General features: G+C 41.4%; 1 protein-coding gene across 1 annotated transcript in view; it reads left to right on the top strand.

Annotated features, from left to right (window-relative positions):
- Positions 1–18,201, top strand: part of Ddx43 (DEAD-box helicase 43) — a 50,867-nt gene extending 32,666 nt beyond the window's left edge. The window contains exons 6-17 of the mRNA XM_042687108.1: positions 5–161; positions 686–804; positions 2,123–2,233; positions 3,341–3,482; positions 4,530–4,630; positions 6,913–7,000; positions 8,527–8,654; positions 8,824–8,933; positions 10,003–10,141; positions 12,921–13,008; positions 13,853–13,993; positions 18,115–18,201. Of these exons, the coding sequence (XP_042543042.1) occupies positions 5–161; positions 686–804; positions 2,123–2,233; positions 3,341–3,482; positions 4,530–4,630; positions 6,913–7,000; positions 8,527–8,654; positions 8,824–8,933; positions 10,003–10,141; positions 12,921–13,008; positions 13,853–13,966 (1,297 nt within the window). The 3' untranslated portion in view covers positions 13,967–13,993; positions 18,115–18,201. The remainder of the gene's footprint in view (positions 1–4; positions 162–685; positions 805–2,122; positions 2,234–3,340; positions 3,483–4,529; positions 4,631–6,912; positions 7,001–8,526; positions 8,655–8,823; positions 8,934–10,002; positions 10,142–12,920; positions 13,009–13,852; positions 13,994–18,114) is intronic.
- The last annotated feature ends 875 nt before the right edge of the window (positions 18,202–19,076 follow it).

Here is a 19,076-nt window from a genome sequence, read left to right as displayed (position 1 = left end):
AAAGGAAGGAAAATTTTAATATAACATGTGATGACTTGAAAGATGGTGAGAAACGTCGTATCCCCAATCCTACTTGTAAATTTGAAGATGCCTTTCATAGTTACCCTGAAGTGATGGAAAATATTAAAAAGGCAGGTTTTCAAAATCCAACACCAATTCAGGTATGCTTTCTTTGAATTCTCACATTTTACTGAATGGGATTTTTTTTTCTCCCTCAAGCAGTATCTGACTGTTGGAAGTTAAGTTAGCACACTGAGTGCCATGGTACATACTAGGTTCCATGGCTCACACCTGTAATACTAGTTTGAAACTAGCCCAGACAGGAAAAAGTCTCATGAGACTCTATCTCTAGGGAAAAGAAAAAAACAATTTTTTTAACCCCCATCTGGGGCTGGGAAGGTGGCTCAGTGGTAGAGTGCTTGCCTTGCATGCATGAGGTCCTGGGTTTGATTCCCCAGCACTACATAAGCAGAAAAGGCTGGAAGTGGTGCTGTGGCTCAAGTGGTAGAGTGCTAGCCTTGAGCTGAAGAGCTGAGGGACAGCGCTCCTGAGTTCAGGCCCCACGACCGATATCACATCTGTTGAAAGGAACTGGGAGAAAAGGGACAATAAGGGATGCAAAAAAAAAAAAATGTGCTTGCTTTTTTGTTTTATTATATTTATTGTATTTATCATTGTTTTTCAGTCACAGTCATGGCCAATAGTTTTGCAAGGAATAGATCTTATTGGAGTAGCACAAACCGGAACAGGGAAGACACTGTCATATTTAATGCCTGGATTTATTCATCTAGACTCTCAACCAGTGTAAGAATTCCATTGGCTGAATTTTCTTCTCAGGAGTTTAATTGATGCATGGGGGGTTGCCAGAGAGTACAAAGTATATCATGCAAAGGAAAATATTAATTGGAGGCATGGCTCAGCAGTAAAGCACCTGTCTAGCAAGTGTGAAATCCTGAGTTCAAACCCCAGTATCACCAAAAGAAAAAAAGAGTGTCAGAGCTGGGAATGTGGCTTAGTGGTAGAGTGCTTGCCTAGTGTACATGAAGCCCTGGATTCGATTCCTCAGGACCACACAAACAGAAAGGGCCGGAAATAGCACTGTGGCTCAAGTGGTAGAGTACTAGCATTGAGCACAGAGAGGCTCAGGGACAGTGCCCTGGATTCAAGCCTCAGGACTGGCAAAAAAGAAAAAAGAAAAAGAAAAAAAAAATGAGTGTCCTAATTGGGAAAACACTTTCAGGAAGCAACAGGTTATGTCTACCAAAAGTCTTGAGAAATATGGTCATCAAACTATTTAAGTTGCCCTATGTAAAAAATTTAAAACAAAACTGAACAAATAAGTTGTCTAAAACAGTTCTCTATTTCAGTGAGAAAATGTCTGACATTTGAAATCAAGTGAAAAAGTCCTATTAAATAAAATAGACAATAGGCTTTTCATTAGCTAGTAGGGCTTAGTGTCCTATTGTTCACTGGGGTTGTGATATATATCACTTATTTTCTGTTTCCCCACTTGATAGGAACTGTGTTTGTGTCATCTGAAACAATTTATAAAAACCTGTCCAGCTGGTTCTGGTAGCTCACACTTGTAATCTTAGCTACTCATGAGTCTTTAGACTTGAGAATCATGGTTCAAAGCCAGCCTGGGCAAGAATATCATGAGACTCATCCAATTAACTACCAAAAAGCTGGAAGTGAGGTGCAGAGCACCAGGGGCAGAGCACCATCCTTGAGCAAAAAGCCAAGCAAGAGCATGAGGCCCTGTTTTCAAGTTTCAGTACACACAAAAAAGGACAGGGAGGGAGGGAGGGAGGGAAGAAAAGAGGGGGAGGGCAAAAAGAAAAGACTTATCATGCTACCATATGCTTTTCTTAGGTATATGAATTATAATTAGTAAACCAAAGTCTATAGCATACTGAGGGAACTTTTACTCCTAAGCTGACAGAAAGCTCAAATATGTCTGGCTATGACTCATTTTGAGACTCACTGCTAGCAATCTTGGACTGAGTCCAGTCCCCAGTACCTCAAAAATTAATTAATTTTAATTAATTAAACAAATTCTACATGAATGAATGAACCAGACATCTGAGACAGGGATTTTAATATGAATGTTTCCTTTTCAAAGAGCTAGAGAAAAAAGAAATGGACCAGGCATGTTAGTCCTTACACCTACCCGGGAATTAGCTCTTCAAGTGGAAGCTGAGTGTTCTAAATATTCATATAAAGGTCTTAAAAGGTGAGTCATTTCTAGGGTCATTTCTATACCCACATATGCATGAATCGGGAAGACATTTGATTTGTTGAATTTAAATTTTTGTGATCCTAAGGATTAAACAGATCTTGAACTTGATAATAAGCAAATGTTCTACCACTGAGTTATTACTCCCCCAGCCCTATAAATTAAATTTATTTTAATCAGTTCATAAAAACAAAATCATACTTCTTAATAGGGTACCATATGTTTCAATATATGTGTATTTTTTTGTGTGTCCTATTGAAATCAGATTCAACATCTTTTCCCAAAAATTTACCATGTAGTTCATAATGAAAACATGGAGGGGCTGGGGAGGTGGCTCAGTGGTAGAGCGCTTGCCTCACATGCATGAGGCCCTGGGTTTGATTCCTCAGAGCCTCATAAACAGAAAAAGCTGGAAGTGGGTGCTGTGACTCAAGTGGTAGAGCACTAGCCTTGAGCTGAAGAGCTGAGGGCTAGCACCCAGACCCAGAGTTCAAGCTCTATGACCAACAAGAAGGAAAGAAAAAGAAAGGAAGAAGGAAGGAAGGAAGGAAAACATGGAAAATTTTTTGTAGATGTGTGTGTGTGTGTTTGCACGCGACCACCCCCCACCCCAGCCCCTGGGGCTTGAATTCAGGGTCTGCAGTCTATCCCTGATCTTTTGCCCAAAGCTAGCACTCTACCACTTGAGCCACAGCTCCATTTCCAGATTTTTGGTAGTTTATTAAAGATAAGAGTCTCACAGACTTTCCTACCTGGGCGGGCTTCAATCTGTGATCCTCAGATCTCAGCCTCCTGAGGATTACAGGTATGAACCACCTGCTCTTTGTAGCTTTTTGATACATTTTATCTGTAATCACTCTACTGAACAATAAAACCACTGGAGTTCTTGCTTTTTGTCTAACTTAGTGTTCTGCATTTTTATAACTTCATTGTGGGTCAGGCATCTACCCCACTCCTGATCCAATCAACCAACTGTAGCCATGTTGAAGTAATGGTATGAGCATGGTTCATTTTATTGTGTACCAAATGCTTAGGTTGATTGGGATTTTGAGTTGTAATAGGTTATTCTTTGCCTAAACATGATCCTCTGGATTTTTTTTTAAGTGTTTGTATATACGGTGGTGGAGATAGAGATGCACAAATACAAGATATTTCAAAAGGTGTAGACATCATCATTGCAACTCCGGGAAGACTGAATGACCTACAAATGAATAACTTTGTCAACCTGAAAAGTGTAACCTATTTGGTAATATGGAATGGGGGTTTGGAGTAATAGGAAGACAATGAACTATTGTTAAAAAAGCTTTTTAGCATGGCTGCCTATCTTACTATTCCAGTTTTAGATTCTGGGACTAATTCTCATTCCCTTTAGCATGTTAATTAGATTAGACATTTTAATTTGTTTCTGTGTGCCTGTAGAGGGCCTTGAACTCAGGACCTAGGCACTGTTTCTTAGCTTTTTCTCTCAAGGCTGTCACTCTACCACTTGAACCACAGTTCCACTTCCAGCTTTTTTGTATTATTTGGACATAAGAATCTCACAGACTTTAGTGCCTGTGCTAGCTTTGAACCTCATCCTTAAGTCTTAGCCTCCTGAGGACCTAGGATTACAGGCATAAGCTACCAGCACCCAGCTTATTTTTATGTATGTGTGTGTTTGCTGGTTCTGGGACTTAAACTCAGGGCCTCATAGACTTGCTTAGCTTTTTCTATCAAGGATGGGGCTTTAAGCCAGGAGCCAGTGGTTCATGCCTGTAATCCTAGCTACTTAAGAGGCTGAGATCTGATGATCACAGTTCAAGCTAACCCCAGGTAGGAAAGTCTGATCTCCAATAAACTCAAGAAAAACTAGAAGTGGCACTGTGGCTCTAGTGGTAGAGAACTAGCCTTGAGAAAAAGAACTTCAGAGACAGAGTCCAGAATTCAAGCCCTAGGACTAGCCAAAAAAAAAAAGAAGGATGGAGGTTTACCATTGGAGCCATAGCTCCATTTATAGCTTTTTTCCTGGTTAATTAGAAATAAGAATCTCAGACTTTTCTCCCATACTTTCTCAGATCGCAGCCTCCTGATTACAGGTGTGAGCCATTGATAGGCTGCCTAAGACATTTTAATTTCATAACTAGATTTGGGCAATTGGAAAGTCAAGTAAAATTAATGGACTGGTTACACCTGGTAACTGCAGGTAGCTCCACATTATGTTGATTTCTAGCAGCTTAGGTTGTGGGAGGAAATGAGATTAGATTCCTAAGAAACACAAAACATGATCAGCCACCTTTTTCCACTGTGAATTCAGGTTTTAGATGAGGCAGACAAGATGCTGGACATGGGATTTGAACCCCAGATAATGAAGATTTTGTTAGATGTGCGCCCAGACAGGCAGACAATTATGACAAGGTAGGTTGACCTAATTATTGTATGAAGTCGGTATATTAGATTCCCATTCTGTTCAGTTGATTTTTTCACAATATTTGAGAGCATTAGCTAAAATAATGTGAAGTGTTACTGTATCAATATCTACTTTATTCTTAACTATCAGGTTTCTGTAGGTACAGATAGGGTTTTGTTTGTTTGTTATGCTGGTTCCGGGGCTTGAACTCAGGATTTGAGTGCTCTCTCTCAGTGTTTCACTCAATGCTGGTGCTCTACCACTTATGCCACAAGATTTTTGCCGGTTAACTGGAGATAAGAGTCTCAAGGACTTTTTTGCCCAGGCTGGCTTTAGGCTCCTCAAGGCTCATCTTCCTAAGTAACTAGGATTATAATCAAGAACCACCAGTGTCTGCTCAGATAGGGTTTTATTCAAAAATGTTGTTCTTTATGGACAAATCCTTTTTTTTTTTGGGTCCGGTCGTGGGGCCTGAACTCTGGGCCTGGGCGCTGTCCCTCAGCTCTTCAGCTCAAGGCTAGCACTCTACCACTTGAGCCACAGCGCCACTTCGGGCTTTTTTCTTATGTAGTGCTGAGGAATCAAACCCAGGGCCTCGAGCATGCAAGGCAAGTGCTCTACCACTGAGACACCTTCCCAGCCCCCTTTATGGACAAATCCTATATTACAAAAAGGGTTCATCTGTCCTTAGAGGTAACATTTGAATACTGATTTTTTTTTCTCATCCAAGATAAAAGGGAGAAAATAATTATTGTTATTTTAATTATGAGCAGTTGATCTATACTAATTTCTTCTGGGCTATATCCTTTATCTTCATTTATTAAGGATAAATAATACTGAAGAAGTATACTAAGCCAGGCATTGCAAGCTTACACCTATAATCCTAACTACTCAGAAGGCTGACATCTGAAAAATCATGGTTCAAAGCCAACCCAGGCAAGAGAGTCCTTAATGCACTTAATCTCCATTTAACCACCAAAAATTCAGAAGTGAAGCTGTGGTTCACATAGTAGAGTGCCAGCCTGGAAATGAGAAAGCTAAGGAATAGCTTCCAGGCCCTGAGTTCAAACTTCAGTCCTGGCATGAATGAAAAAAGAAACAATGAAAAAAGAGGAGAGGGAGGGGAGGAGAGAAGGAAGAAGGGAAAAATAATCTAAATCTCCTGTTTTCTGTAATCTTACCCTTTCAAAAAAGAAGTTCGATTTCATTTTAATACTGGGAGGTACAGAAGGTGGTCACTCCCATTATTTTATTTTATTTTATTTTTTTATTATTTTGTTGGTCGTGGAGCTTGAACTCTAGGTCTGGGCACTGTCCCTCAGCTCTTCAGCTCGAGGCTAGCGCTCTACCACTTGAGCCACAGTGCCACTTCGGGTTTTCTGAGCGGTTTATTGGAGATAAGAGTCTCATGGACTCTCCTGCCCAGGCTGGCTTTGAACCTGGATCCTCAGATCTCAGCCTCCTGAGTAGCTAGGATCACAGGCCTGAGCCACCGCGCCCAGCCAACTTCCATTATTTTATACATGATTGAAGAAGCATTTCAAGTTAGATACACTTTGATTTAAAATTAATTTGTATTTGACATAAGAGCATAGTTTTGCCTGCTAGTAACCTTGTATGAATAAGATTAAGTTTTTTTGTCTATAAAGGCCAAGGTAAAACTAACCTAACACTGATTGCTTTATTACCTTTTAATACATTAAAATTTGCTTAAAAACGTAGCGATCCTTAACCCTTGGATTATACAAATCTTTTTACATGTCTGTGTGTGCCTGCACTGGGGTTTGAACTCAGGGTTTAGGTACTGTCCTTTAGCTTTTTCACTCAATGCTGGTGCTTTACAACTTGAGCCATGCCCCATATCTGATCTTTAGGAAGATGAGTCAGATTTTTCTGCAAGGACTGGCTTCCAACCACATTCCTCATGTGTTGGCCTCCTGAGTAGCTAGGATTACAGGCATGAGACACCAGAGCCCAGCTATAAAGAACTTTTCATTAAACCTATTTTAAATTTTCATTGAGTCGCTTTACTAGCAACAGTTCTTAGTAAGGTTATTTATAAAATATATTTTACTTATTGAAAAATGGAAATATTAACATTGTATTTATGAATAACTTGAGTTCATAGTATTTTAAAGGAAATTTAGTAATGTATTTTAATAAAAAATTTTTGAGACAGAGTCTCACTGTGTAGTCCAGGCTGCCCTGGACTCAAAGTCTTTTGCCTCAGCCTTCTAAGTGTTGGAACTATCATGCACTAGTTTGTAATGTTATTGTGTCTTATTTCCAGTGCTACTTGGCCATATGCTGTCCGTCGCCTTGCACAATCTTATTTGAAAGAACCAATGATTGTCTATGTTGGCACGTTGGATCTGATTGTAAGCTTGTTTTCTTTTATTACTATTAAACTTTTCTTATTTAAAGCACATAGGAAAAGGGATAGGGGTGGTATGATATATGTTTAGCCTGTGTGAGGAGGCCCTGGGTTCAACCTCCAACACCAAAAACAGAAACAGAAAAACACCCCATAAAACTCATAGCTAATTTTGACATGTCTATTCTAAGCTCTATGAATTGACAAATAGTCTCTAAGTATAAAATAATGCATAGTTTACATAATGTCAGGAACATTCAGGAAATGATATAAATGCCTTATATTTCTCTTCTGTGAATACGACCAAAATCTGTTTTATTTGAGGAGATGTATGTTTTACACCATTATGCATTGAAGAATGGCATCAATAATATTTGTGTGTGTGTATGTCTGTGTGCGTGCATGCATGTGTGGGTGTGCGTGCATGCGCGCAAGCACGCCTGTCATGGAGCTTGAACTCAGGGCCTGGACGCTGTCCCTGAGCTCTTTTTGCTCAAGACTGATGGTCTACCACTTAAGCCACATCTGCCTTTGTTGCTGGTTAATTGGAAATAACAATTGCATGAACTTCCCTGCCCAAACGGGCTTTAAACTGTGATCTTCAAATCTCAGCCTCCTGAGGAGCTAGGATTATAGGTGTGAGCTACCAGTGCCCAGCTACCAATAATGTTTTGAATTTTCTTGTGTGTGTGTGTGTGTGTGTGTGTGTGTGGGTGGGTGTGTGTGTGTGTGTGTGTGGCTTGAACTCAGGGTCTCACCCACAGTCTTGCTCAGCTTTATTACTCACAAGTGGCACTCTACCACTTTAGCCATGCCTCTAGCCCAGTGTTTTACTAATTAAGTGGAAATTCAGTCTCACAGACTTTTCAGCCTGGGCTGGCCTCAAACCTTGATTCTCTAGATCTCAGCCTCCTGAGTAGCTAAGACCACAGCCATGAACCACCAGCACCCAACTATTTTGAAATTTTGTAATAAATTGCCAAATACTGAATTGATACTCAAGTGTCATAATCTAATCATACTTTATTGTAAGGAAACTACCCCAAGTGTGTCAGCAAGATAATTTTGGGGGTTTTTTGTTCCAATATTGTGGCTTCAATTCAGGGCCTTGCAAACTTGCTTAGCTTTTTTCACTCAAGGCTGGCACTCAACCACTTGAGCCATAGCTCCACTCCTAGCTTGTTTTTGCTGGTTAATTGGGGGGAAAAAGTCTCTCACATTTGTCTACCCAGGCTGGTTGTGAATCCTCAGATCCTCAGATCAACCTCCTGAGTAGCAAGGGTTACATTAGATACAAGCCACCTGTGCCCAGCAGGAAGCTATTTTTGTAAATAGGGAATGTAGGTGTTCCTAAACTAACATTTGAGTGGATAAAATATCAAAGCAGAAAGCTGAGCCATAAATCTTGTGGAGAAATAGGTAATTTTGCTCTGATCTCTGCCTTTGGGTTTTCAGTACATTAGTGAATGACAGGTTTTTCAGCTGAGGGGTTTCTCCCTCACTGGGCACTGTGATCTTTGAATCTTCTAGGCTGTGAGCACAGTGAAGCAGAATATAATCATCACCACAGAGGAAGAGAAGCGAACTCACATCCAAACGTTCCTGGAGAGTATGTCACCTAAAGACAAGGTCATTGTCTTTGTGAGCAGAAAAGCTGTGTAGGTATTTCCTTTCTACCTTTATTGTAATCATCAAGCAAATGGTTTGTTTACAATTGTGTCTGTGTGCCCTGAGATTTTCAATGGCATTGCCCCTGTTTGTTCCCTGAATTCAGCTATTTGTTAGTACACTGATGGTGGTCTGGTTAACTTATATCTTTTGCTTCAGTGCTGACCACTTATCAAGTGACCTGATTCTTCGACAAATATCAGTAGAGTCTCTGCATGGAAACAGAGAGCAGAGTGATCGGGAGAAAGCTCTAGAAAACTTTAAAACAGGTACATTTACAAAACGGATATCACTGCCATTTAAAATAAGTTCCCTACCTAAGTGCCAGGACCAGCAAAGATAAATAAATAAGTAAATAAATATAAAATGAGTCTCCTAGCCTGGCATCACTGAGAGATAGCTTCTTTCCTTGGAACCCATTTCCAGGATTTGTCCTCGGTGCATGTTCCCAAAGTATATTCTAAGTATCAAATTAACAATTATATAATGAGCAATATACTCTAAATATCAAATCTCCAATATCAAAGCTCTAAAGAACTAGGTCAAACCTCTAAGAAGTAAGTAGTCAAATGCCAAGAAATAAAAAGGCTAATGTTCAAGCTGGGCACTAGTGGTTCATGCCTGTAACCTTAGCTAATAAGGAGGATGAGATCTGGGGGGTCATGGTTTGAAGCCAGCTAAGGCAGGAAAGTATGTGAGACTCTTATTAACCACCAAAAACTAGAAATGGAGCTATAGCTCAAGTGGTAGAGAATTGGCCTTCAATAAGTACAGGGACAAAGCCCAGACCCTGAGTTCAAGCCCTAGTATTGTGACAGATGAAAAGAACAGATATTAACTTGTAATGCAGGTTATATCTCAATGTCTTTGAAAGGTAGACATCTTTCTGACAGTTCGGATAGTTCAGGGACTATTGCTGAGACATGGTATCATTCATATTATAACTTGCCAGTAGTCTGATCAAATAATAGGAGTAAATGCACTTTGTGTGTGTGTGTGTGTGTGTGTGTGTGTGTGTGTGTGTGTATGTGTGTGTGTGCGCGCATGCGCATACCAGTACTGGGGTTTGAACTCAGGGTCTGGCATTGTTCCTTAGCTTTTTTACTCAAAGCCTGGTTCTCGATGACCTGAGCCATGGCTCTACTTCCAGCTTTTTGATGCTTAATTGGAGATAATAATATCTCAGACTTTCCTGCTTGGGCTGGCTTTGAACCTTGATTCTCAGATCTCAGCCTCCTGAGACTACAGATGTGAACCACCAATGCCTAGCTGTCAATATACTTTGCTGGTACTTCTTTCAGGCCTGAATGAGTCAATATTCAATTGTTGTTTTGTCAGGAAAAGTGAGAATACTAATCGCTACCGACTTGGCATCGCGCGGTCTTGATGTCCATGATATCACACATGTGTACAACTACGATTTTCCACGGAACATTGAAGAATACGTGCACCGAGTGGGGCGCACTGGAAGAGCGGGGTAAGTGACGTAGCCCACCCTGGAAAAACACCAGTTGTGGATTCTCATCCCTGCCCTTTGCACACCTTATTTTCTCTGTGCGTGTGTGTGTGTGTGTGTGTGCGTGCGTGCGTGCGTGCGTGCGTGCGCGCGCGCGCTAGAGCTTGAACTCAGTGTCCTGTGCTTGGCTTTTTCATTCAAGAGCTGGAGCTCTTCCACTTAAGCCACACCTCCAGCCAGGCTTTTTGCTGGTTACATAGATATGAGAGTCTCTGGTTTGCGTGCCCAGGCTGGCTTTGCATGGGGATTCTCAGAGCTCAGCCTCAGGAGTGGTTGAGCTTTTAGGCATGAGTCACTGGCACCTGGCAAGAATAGTGTTATCCAAAAAAACAAACAAAAACTTGCTTGGAAATGCTGTGTTCCTCACCAGATCCTGCTTTTCTGTTCAACTAGATCTCTGCCATGGTTACTTTCACGTAACTGTTTGTGATTCTATTCTGTTTCCAATTTATAGTGTTTCAACACTGAGCTGTACCAGTGATTATATTGTTGTAGACGATCTATAAACAGGCGTACTTATGAAAGAGGAACTTACCCCTTGCTACTGTGGACACACACACACACACACACACACACACACACACACACACACACACACACACACAGAGGAAGTTTTACACAACTGTAGATTAGCCTTCCCAAACTGGGGATTCTGGTTTGGGATTTTTTTCTTTTTCTTTTTTTTTTTTTTTTATGTCCGTCATGGGGCTTGAATTCTGGACCTGGGCGCTGTCCCTCAGTTCTTCAGCTCAAGGCTAGTGCTCTACCACTTGAGCAATAGTGCCACTTCCGGCTTTTTTTTTTGTTTCTGTGGTGCTGAGGAATCGAACCCAGGGCCTCATGCATGCAAGGCAAGCGCTCCACCACTGAGCCACTTTCCCAGCCCCAAACTGGGATTTCTGTATCTTCACACTGAACCCATGAGAAACAGAAAATATTTGGAAAAGAATTTCTATGTTTGGCCAAGCACAGATTATGCCTGAAATCTTAGCTCATTGGGAGAGTGAGATTGAGAAGATCAAAGTTCAAGGCCAGCCCAGGCATATACAAGATCCCTTCTCAACCCATAGCTGGGTGCAATGATACGAGCCTGTTATCTTAAGGAAGAAAAGTCCATGTGACTCCCATCTCAACTGAAGAAACCATGCGTGGTGTCATCCCAGCGACAGCAGTGAACATAGAGTAGGCAGATCACAGTCAAGGCACAGGCCTAGGCAAAAGTGAGACTGTCTGCCAGGCACCTGTGACTCCACCTCAAAAATAACCACTGCAAGGGGCTGGGAAGGTGGCTCAGTGGTAGAGCGCTTGCCTTGCATTCCTGAGGCCCTGGGTTCGATTCCTCAGTACCACATAAGCAAAAAAAAAAAAATAACCACTGTAAGCGGAGTGCTGTTGGCTCACACCCACAATCCTAGCTACTGAGGAAGGCTGAGCACTGAGGATCTCAGTTCAAAGCCAGCACAGGCAGAAAGTCCTCAAGACTCTTATCTCCAATTAACCATCAAAAACCCAGAAGTTAGCCATGCACCAGTGGTTCACGCCTGTAATACTAGCTACTAAGGAGGCTGAGATCTGAGGATCTCTGTTCAAAGCCAGCCTGGGCAGGAAAGTCCGTGAGACTCTTATCTCCAATAAACCAAGCAGAAAACCGGAAATGACGCTGTGGCTCAAGTGATAGAGCGCTCACCTTGAGCTGAAGGACTGAAGAGCTGAGGGACAGCGCCCAGGCCCAGTGTTCAAGCCCCAAGACTGGCAAGAACAAAAAATAAGTATAGCAACAAGCTCCACAACTGATGAAAAAGAAAAAAGAAAAAGCCCGAAGTAGTGCTGTGGATCAAGTGGTAGAGCACTAGCCTTGAGCAAAAGAAGCTCAGGGACAGTGCCCAGGCCCAGTGTTCAAGCCCCAAGACTGGCAAGAACAAAAAAAAAGTATAGCACTATTTGTGTTGTGCCTCTGTAGGTAATATAATTTATCTAGATGTAACTTAAAAGGAGAATATATGTATGTCATATGCAAATACCATGCATATGCTATATATATAGGAGTTGAGCATCCTCAGTTTTTTTTTGTTGTTGTTGATTGTGGGGACTTGAACTCTGGGCTTGGGCACTGTCCCTGTGCTCTTCAGCTCAAGGTGAGCACTCTACCGCTTGAGCCACAACACCACTTCTGGTTTTCTGAGTGGTTTATTGGCGATTAGAATCTCATGGCCTTTCCTGCCCCAGCTGGTTTTGAACCTTGATCCTCAGATCTTAGTCTCTTGAGTAGCTAGGATTACAGGCGTGAGCTACCAGCGCCTGGCCTCAGATTCTTATATCCTTAGGGGAGTCATGAGTCTAGCTCCTTTGGATACTGAGGGATAACTATTTAGGTTCTAAATTCCTAAAGAGAGTATTCTCAACCTTAATATTCAACACAAATTTGTGTTTCCACTTGTGTGAAAAGTTGAAATTTTTGTGCCATTACCATGGTTTAAACAGGGCCTGAGCTTGAACTTGTTTCTTGTTTGCTCACTGTTGGCACTCTACATACCTCCATCCCAACGTTTTGCTGGTTAATTGGGAGATTGAGTCTTGCGGACTTCCTTTCCAGCCTGTCATCAGACTTCATGATCTCAGCCTCCTAAGTAGAATAACAGGCATGAGCCAGCAGTGCATGGCTCTGTTTTCAATGTGAACTGTATTACGTATATAGACTATTAAAAGAAATTACATGAGCCCCTTTTCCTCTCTCTTGAAGGAGGACCGGCATGTCTATTACACTTATCACAAGAAATGATTGGAGGGTTGCCACTGAACTGATTAATATTCTGAAAAGAGCAAATCAGGTAAGTGTATGCTACGCTCTTCAATCTACATCTCAGTGTTTCTGGCACCGTAAGCCATGGATTGGGACATATTGCTTATCAGGAGTGAATGTATGCTCTGAGAACCAAAGCATGACAAACACAGTGAGGATGGGTGTATATACAACCAAGAATCTCACCTGATGTCAGTGAGAAACTGGCACAGTAGTAGCCAAGGGGATTCATAGATGATGTTCAAAGGATCCCAATATTGAGAATATGCTCAGGTCCAGATGTGAAGCCAAGCCAGAGGGACTGGTGTATATTACAGAAAAAAAGCAAGGGAAGCCAACCAGGAAGGGGAGACTATGAGAAAAAGAGGCTTAAAATGGGTAGGGCAAGCACTGGTGGCTCATGCCTGAAATCCTAGATACACAGGAAGTGGAGATCTAAAGATCACTCATCTCTAATTAGGCAACATGAAGCTGGAAATGGCATTGAGCTTCAAGTGGTAGAGCACCAGCCTTGAGCAAAAAAACTAAGTGAGAGTGTGGGGAGCCCTGAGTTCAAGCCCAGTGCCAGCATGAAGTAAGGAGGGAGGAAGAGAGGGAAGGAAGGAAGAGGAAAGGGAAGGAAGGAAGGAAGGGAAGAAGGGAGGGAGAGGGAGGGAGGAAGGGAGGGAGGGAGGGAGGAAGTTGGGTGGAGTTCTATAGCCTGGAACTATTAACTCTATGTAGGACTTAGCAGACAGAGAAATGTTCTATCATTTTATTGGTTTTTGGAAGATGTTACATCATTAGTTGCGTAGGTTTTTCTTATGATCTTGGAGCATTTTAGCATATTGAAGAAAAGAAGTCAGAATCCTAACCACATTTAATCATTTCAGAATATTCCAGAAGAGCTTGTCTTGATGGCCGAGAGATACAAAGCAAATAAACTGAAAAAAGAAATGGAAAAAAAAATGGGAAGACCTCAAGGAAAGCCCCAGAAATTTTATTAACGTTTTTGTGGCACTGCCCAACCAGAGGTACATTCCATTTATATAACATAAACATTTAAATTCTTGCCTTTTATAACTAAGTCTTGCTTGTGTCTATCATCCCTGCCACCTGGGAGTTGGAAATCCAGGAGGACTGTGGTTCAGGACCAGCCTGGGAAAAGTTAGTAAGACTCCATATCTCAGCAAAGCAAGTATGGTATGTGCTTGTAACCCCAGCTGTGAGGGAGGCCAGAAGTAGGAGGACAGTAGTCACCTGGCCTCTGACAAGAAAGAAAGAAAGAAAGGAAAGAAAGAAGAAAGGAAGGAAGGAAGGAAAGAAAGAGAGAAAGAGAGAGAGAAAGGAAAGAAGAAAGAAAGAGAAAGAGAGAAAGGAAAGAAAGAGAAAGAGAAAGGAAGGAAGGAAGGGAAAGAGAGAGAGATACATTAATTGAAAAGTGAGAAAAAATTTTTTAAAAAGAAAAAGAAAATATAGGGTCATGGCTTAATGATACAGGCATTTGCCTATCAAGCCCAAGGTCCTGAGCTTAGAACCTCTGCACTGCCAAAAAAAAAAAACTCCCAAACACCTAGGCTTTAGTAGTGTGTTTGTTACAATCAATATTCTCTCTTTAGGGCCACTAAACTACCAAGTTGTTAGGTGTTTCTTTAAATCTATTTAATGTACCTTTAGAATTAGAAGTACTAATTCAGGGTTAAAAATAAACTTGAAATTATAAATAAAGACCATTAAAAGTAGAATGCAAGCCAGGAACCGGTGGCTCAGGCCTGTAATCCTAGCCTCTCAGAAGGCTAAAATCTGATCATCACAATTCAAAGCCAGCCCCAAAGTCCCTAAGACTCTTTATTTCTAATTAACCACCAGAAAGCCAGAAATGGAGCTGTAGCTCAAAGTGGTAGAGTACTAGCCTTAGGGAAAACTCAGAGATAGCACCTAGGCCCTGAGTTTAATCCCCACAACCAACAACAAAAAAAGTATAATACAGTTAGTAAAGGTAGACACTTCTCTAAGAAACTTGTAATACATCCAGTATAAATACTGTATCTTGTGATTCAGCAGTCCTCTTCTAGCAAGGTATTCTAAAAGTATGTTTGTACACAGTAATGTTTGTAGCAGTAAAAGATTAACCAAAATATCCACTAGATATTTTATAGGTAGATAACAGTAGTAAATATATGTTATGCAGTTGTGTAAAGGACATGTGAGCCATATTTAAGATGTCTTAAGCAAGCCTGGCAAGATAGTACATGACTGTAATCCCAGCTCTTGGGATGCTGAGACAGGTGGATCCAAAGCTCAAGGTCAGTCCAAGCTACACTGAAAAATTTTGTCTCCAAAAACAAACAAAAAGATGTTTTAACTGTTAAAAGCAAATGGCTAGTGTAGGGATGGGAGGAAAAAACTGAGAGCGTGCGAGGGAAGGGATGACGTCCAAAAGAAATGTACTCATTACCTGACTTATGTAACTGTAACCCTTCTGTACATCACCTTTATTAAAAAAACAAACATTTTTTAAATGCTAGAGATAAAGCTTGGGGAAAGAGCATTTGCTTAATAGGCACAAGGCTTTGGGTTCAATCTCCAGCATTACACAGAAAAGATGGCTATTACCAAAAATGTCCAAGGATAGCTGGGTAGCTCATGCCTGTTATCCTAGCTATTCAGGAGGGAGTTGCAGCTCAAAGCCAGCCCGGACAGGAAAGTCTATGAGTCTTATGTCTACTTAACCAGCAAAAAGCCAGAACTGTAGCTATAGTCAAGTGATAAAAGCACCATCCTTTCCAAGCGAGAGTGTGAGGGCCTGAGTTCATGCCCCAGTACACACACACACACACACACACACACACACACACAAGTATTGGTAGGCATATAGAAAACTGGATCCTTGAGCACTTTTGGTGGGATTGTAAAATGGTGCTGTAGAAAACAGTACAGCGTTCCATTAAACATTAAATATAGCATAACTCTATGATATCACAAGTCCACTTCTAGCTATCCAAATTTTTCTTGGTTGTTTTTGTTTTTTTTTTTGGTCCAGTCGTGGGGCCTGAACTCTGGGCCTGGACACTGTCCCTCAGCTCTTCAGCTCAAGGCTAGTGCTGTACCACTTGAGCTACAGCGCCACTTCCAGTTTTTTCTTTTTTGCTTATGTGGTGCTGAGGAATCGAACCCACAGCCTCATGCATGCAAGGCAAGTGCTCTACCACTGAGCTACCTTCCAGCCCTAGCTATCCAAATTAAAGCACAGAAAGCAACATTTATTCATGAATAATTGTAGCAGCATTATTCATAATAGAATGGTTCACATAGGATCAATCTCATACATAATAATGAAATATTCAGCCTTACAAAAATAAGCCAGATGCTGGTTGCTCAAACCTAATCCTAGCTATTCAGAAGACAGAAATTTAGAGAATCAAGGTTTAAAGCCATCCTAGGCAGAAAAAAAATCTGTGAAATTCTTATCTTTAATTTATAAGCAAAAAGCCAAGTTGGAAGTGTGGCTCAAGGAATAGAGCACCAGCCATGAGCTAGAAAGCTGAGATGGCTCTGAACTCAAAACTCAGTACCAATCCAGGCACTGGTGGCTCACACCTGTAATCCTAGCTACTCAGGAGGCTGAGATCTGAGGACCACAGTTCAAAGCCAGCCCAAGCAGGAAAGTCCGTGAGACTCTTACCTCCAATAAACCACTCAGAAAACTGGAAGTGGTGCTGTGACTCAAGTGGTAGAGTGCTCCCCTTGAGCTGAAGAGCTGAAGGACAGCGCCCAGGCCCAGAGTTCAAGCCCCATGACCAACAAAAAAAAAAAAAAAAAAAAGCCTCAGTACCACAAAAAAGAAAAAAATATAGGGACCCTGTTAATTAATAAATTGAGGAGGGGAGGAAAGAAAGAAGAGTTATTCTGAGCAAAATATAATATACGCAGGCCTAAAAAAAAAAAAGAGTAGGCCAGCACTAGTAGATCACAACTATAATCCTAGCGACTCCAGAGACTGACAGCTGACTATTGCAATTCAAGGCCAGCCAGGGAAGAAAGTCTATGACATCATTATTTCAATTAACCACTAAAAAGCCAGAAATAGAACTAAAAATGAAGAATTTATTGTCCCATGCTACAGCATAAATGAAGCTTGAAATATTGAAGACATTCTTTAAGTGAAATAAGTCACTTACAAAAAGCCACAGTGTATGTGACCAAAATCTCAAATTCATAGAAACAATGAGTAGAGGTTGTCAAGACTAGGGAACAGGCAGTTATTACTTAATGGAGACAGTTTCAGTTTTACAAGATGAAAACACTCTAGAGATTGTTGGCACACAATGAGAATCTAGTTAACACTACTGAACTGTACACTTAAATTAATTAAGATGTCAGTAGAAGCTGAACACCCAGAGGATCATGGTTCTAAGCCAGTCCAGGCAGAAAACTCTTAAGAGTCTTATCTCCACAAGAACTGGAATCAGAGCTGTGGCTCAAGTGGTAGAGCTCTAGCCTTGAGCAAAAGAAGCTCAGGGACAACACCCAGAGCCCAAGTTCAAGCCCCTGGACTGGCACCAAAAATAAAAAAACAAAGTGTCAGTAGAACACTAGCATATAAAATTCGGTGCCCTGAGTTCAAATCCAAGTACCACCCCCAAAAAAATAATAAAAAGATTAAGATGGGCTGGGGCATGGCTCAAGTATTAGGCCCTGATGGCCAAAGGATAGCCAAACAAACAAAAAAATGATTAAGATGGTATTTTCTTTTTGTATGTCCACTCGCACACACGCGTGGGTGTGTGTGAGTGTGAGTATGTGTGTGTATGTATGTGTATGTGTGCGCACGTTTGCGTGTGCACGTGCACTTCCCAACATTAGGGCTTGAACTCAAGGCCTGGCACACTTTCCCTTAGCCTTTGTGCTTAAGGCTGGCACTCTACCATTCTGTCTTTTTGGTAGGTAGAGATAAAAATCTCACAAACTTGCCAACTAGGCTTGCTTCAATTTGAGATACTCAGATCTCAGCCTCCTGAAGAGCTAGGATTATAGGCATGAGCATCACTGCCTGACAAAATGGTAAGTTTCATGTTAATGTTCATCACCCTGAAACTTTGAAAACAAACAATTTGGGGAATAGTAATTTACTTTTCTTCTGCTTATTTTTCAGAATTCAAGATTTTTTAGAAATAGATACTATTTAAAATGGAAATGTTGAAACATACTATCAGTATGAAGAGACTTGACTGATTCCTTAAAATAATAGTGTTTTAAAATGTAGAATTCAATATTTTGTACTTTCTTTAATAAAATCAAAAGTATTTACACTTGTTGAGTGTTTTTTTTTCCCATGAGTATTATTTTTTTGGGGGGGGGGGGGAGGGGGTCCGGTCGTAGGGCTTGAACTCTGGGCCTGGGCGCTGTCCCTCAGCTCTTCAGCTCAAGGCTAGCACTCTACCCCTTGAGCCACAGCGCCACTTCCGGCTTTTTTCTTTTTGCTTATGTGGTGCTGAGGAATCGAACCCAGGGCCTCAGGCATGCAAGGCAAGCACTCTACGACTGAGCTATCTTCCCAGCCCGTCCCATGAGTATTATTAAAGATTTAGCCATCTGAGCCATCTTCCCAGCCCGTCCCATGAGTATTATTAAAGATTTAGCCATCGCCAGGCACTGGTGGCTCACGCCTATAATCCTAGCTACTCAGGAGGCTGAGATCTGAGGATTGCGGTTCAGAGCCAGCCCAGGCAGGAAAGTCTGTGAGACTCTTATCTCCAAGCGGTAAAGCGCTAGCTTTGAGATGAAGAGCACAGGGACAGCGTCCAAGCCCAGAGTTCAAGCCCTACAACCGACCAAAAGAAAAAAAAAAAGATGTAGCCTTTTTAATGAAAATTTTTTTTTGTTTTAAAAGAAAACTTTTGGGACTACAGTTTGACAATCAGACTCAAGACCCTGGCTTCCCTCCCTGACATCAAAAGCAAAACACAATCTATATCCTGCAGTATTGCTAAGGTCACTCTTTAAAATTTTTAATAAGCCAGGCACTGGTGGCTCATGCCTGTAATCCTAGCTACTCAGGAGGTTGAGATCTGAAGACTTCAGTTCAAAGCCAGTCTGGGCAAAAAAAGTTGGGAG

Source organism: Dipodomys spectabilis, unplaced genomic scaffold (genome assembly GCF_019054845.1).
Source record: "Dipodomys spectabilis isolate Male_0828 unplaced genomic scaffold, ASM1905484v1 ptg000102l, whole genome shotgun sequence".
NCBI classification, from domain to species: domain Eukaryota; kingdom Metazoa; phylum Chordata; class Mammalia; order Rodentia; family Heteromyidae; genus Dipodomys; species Dipodomys spectabilis.
This window is presented reverse-complemented; position numbering and strand designations above follow the sequence as displayed.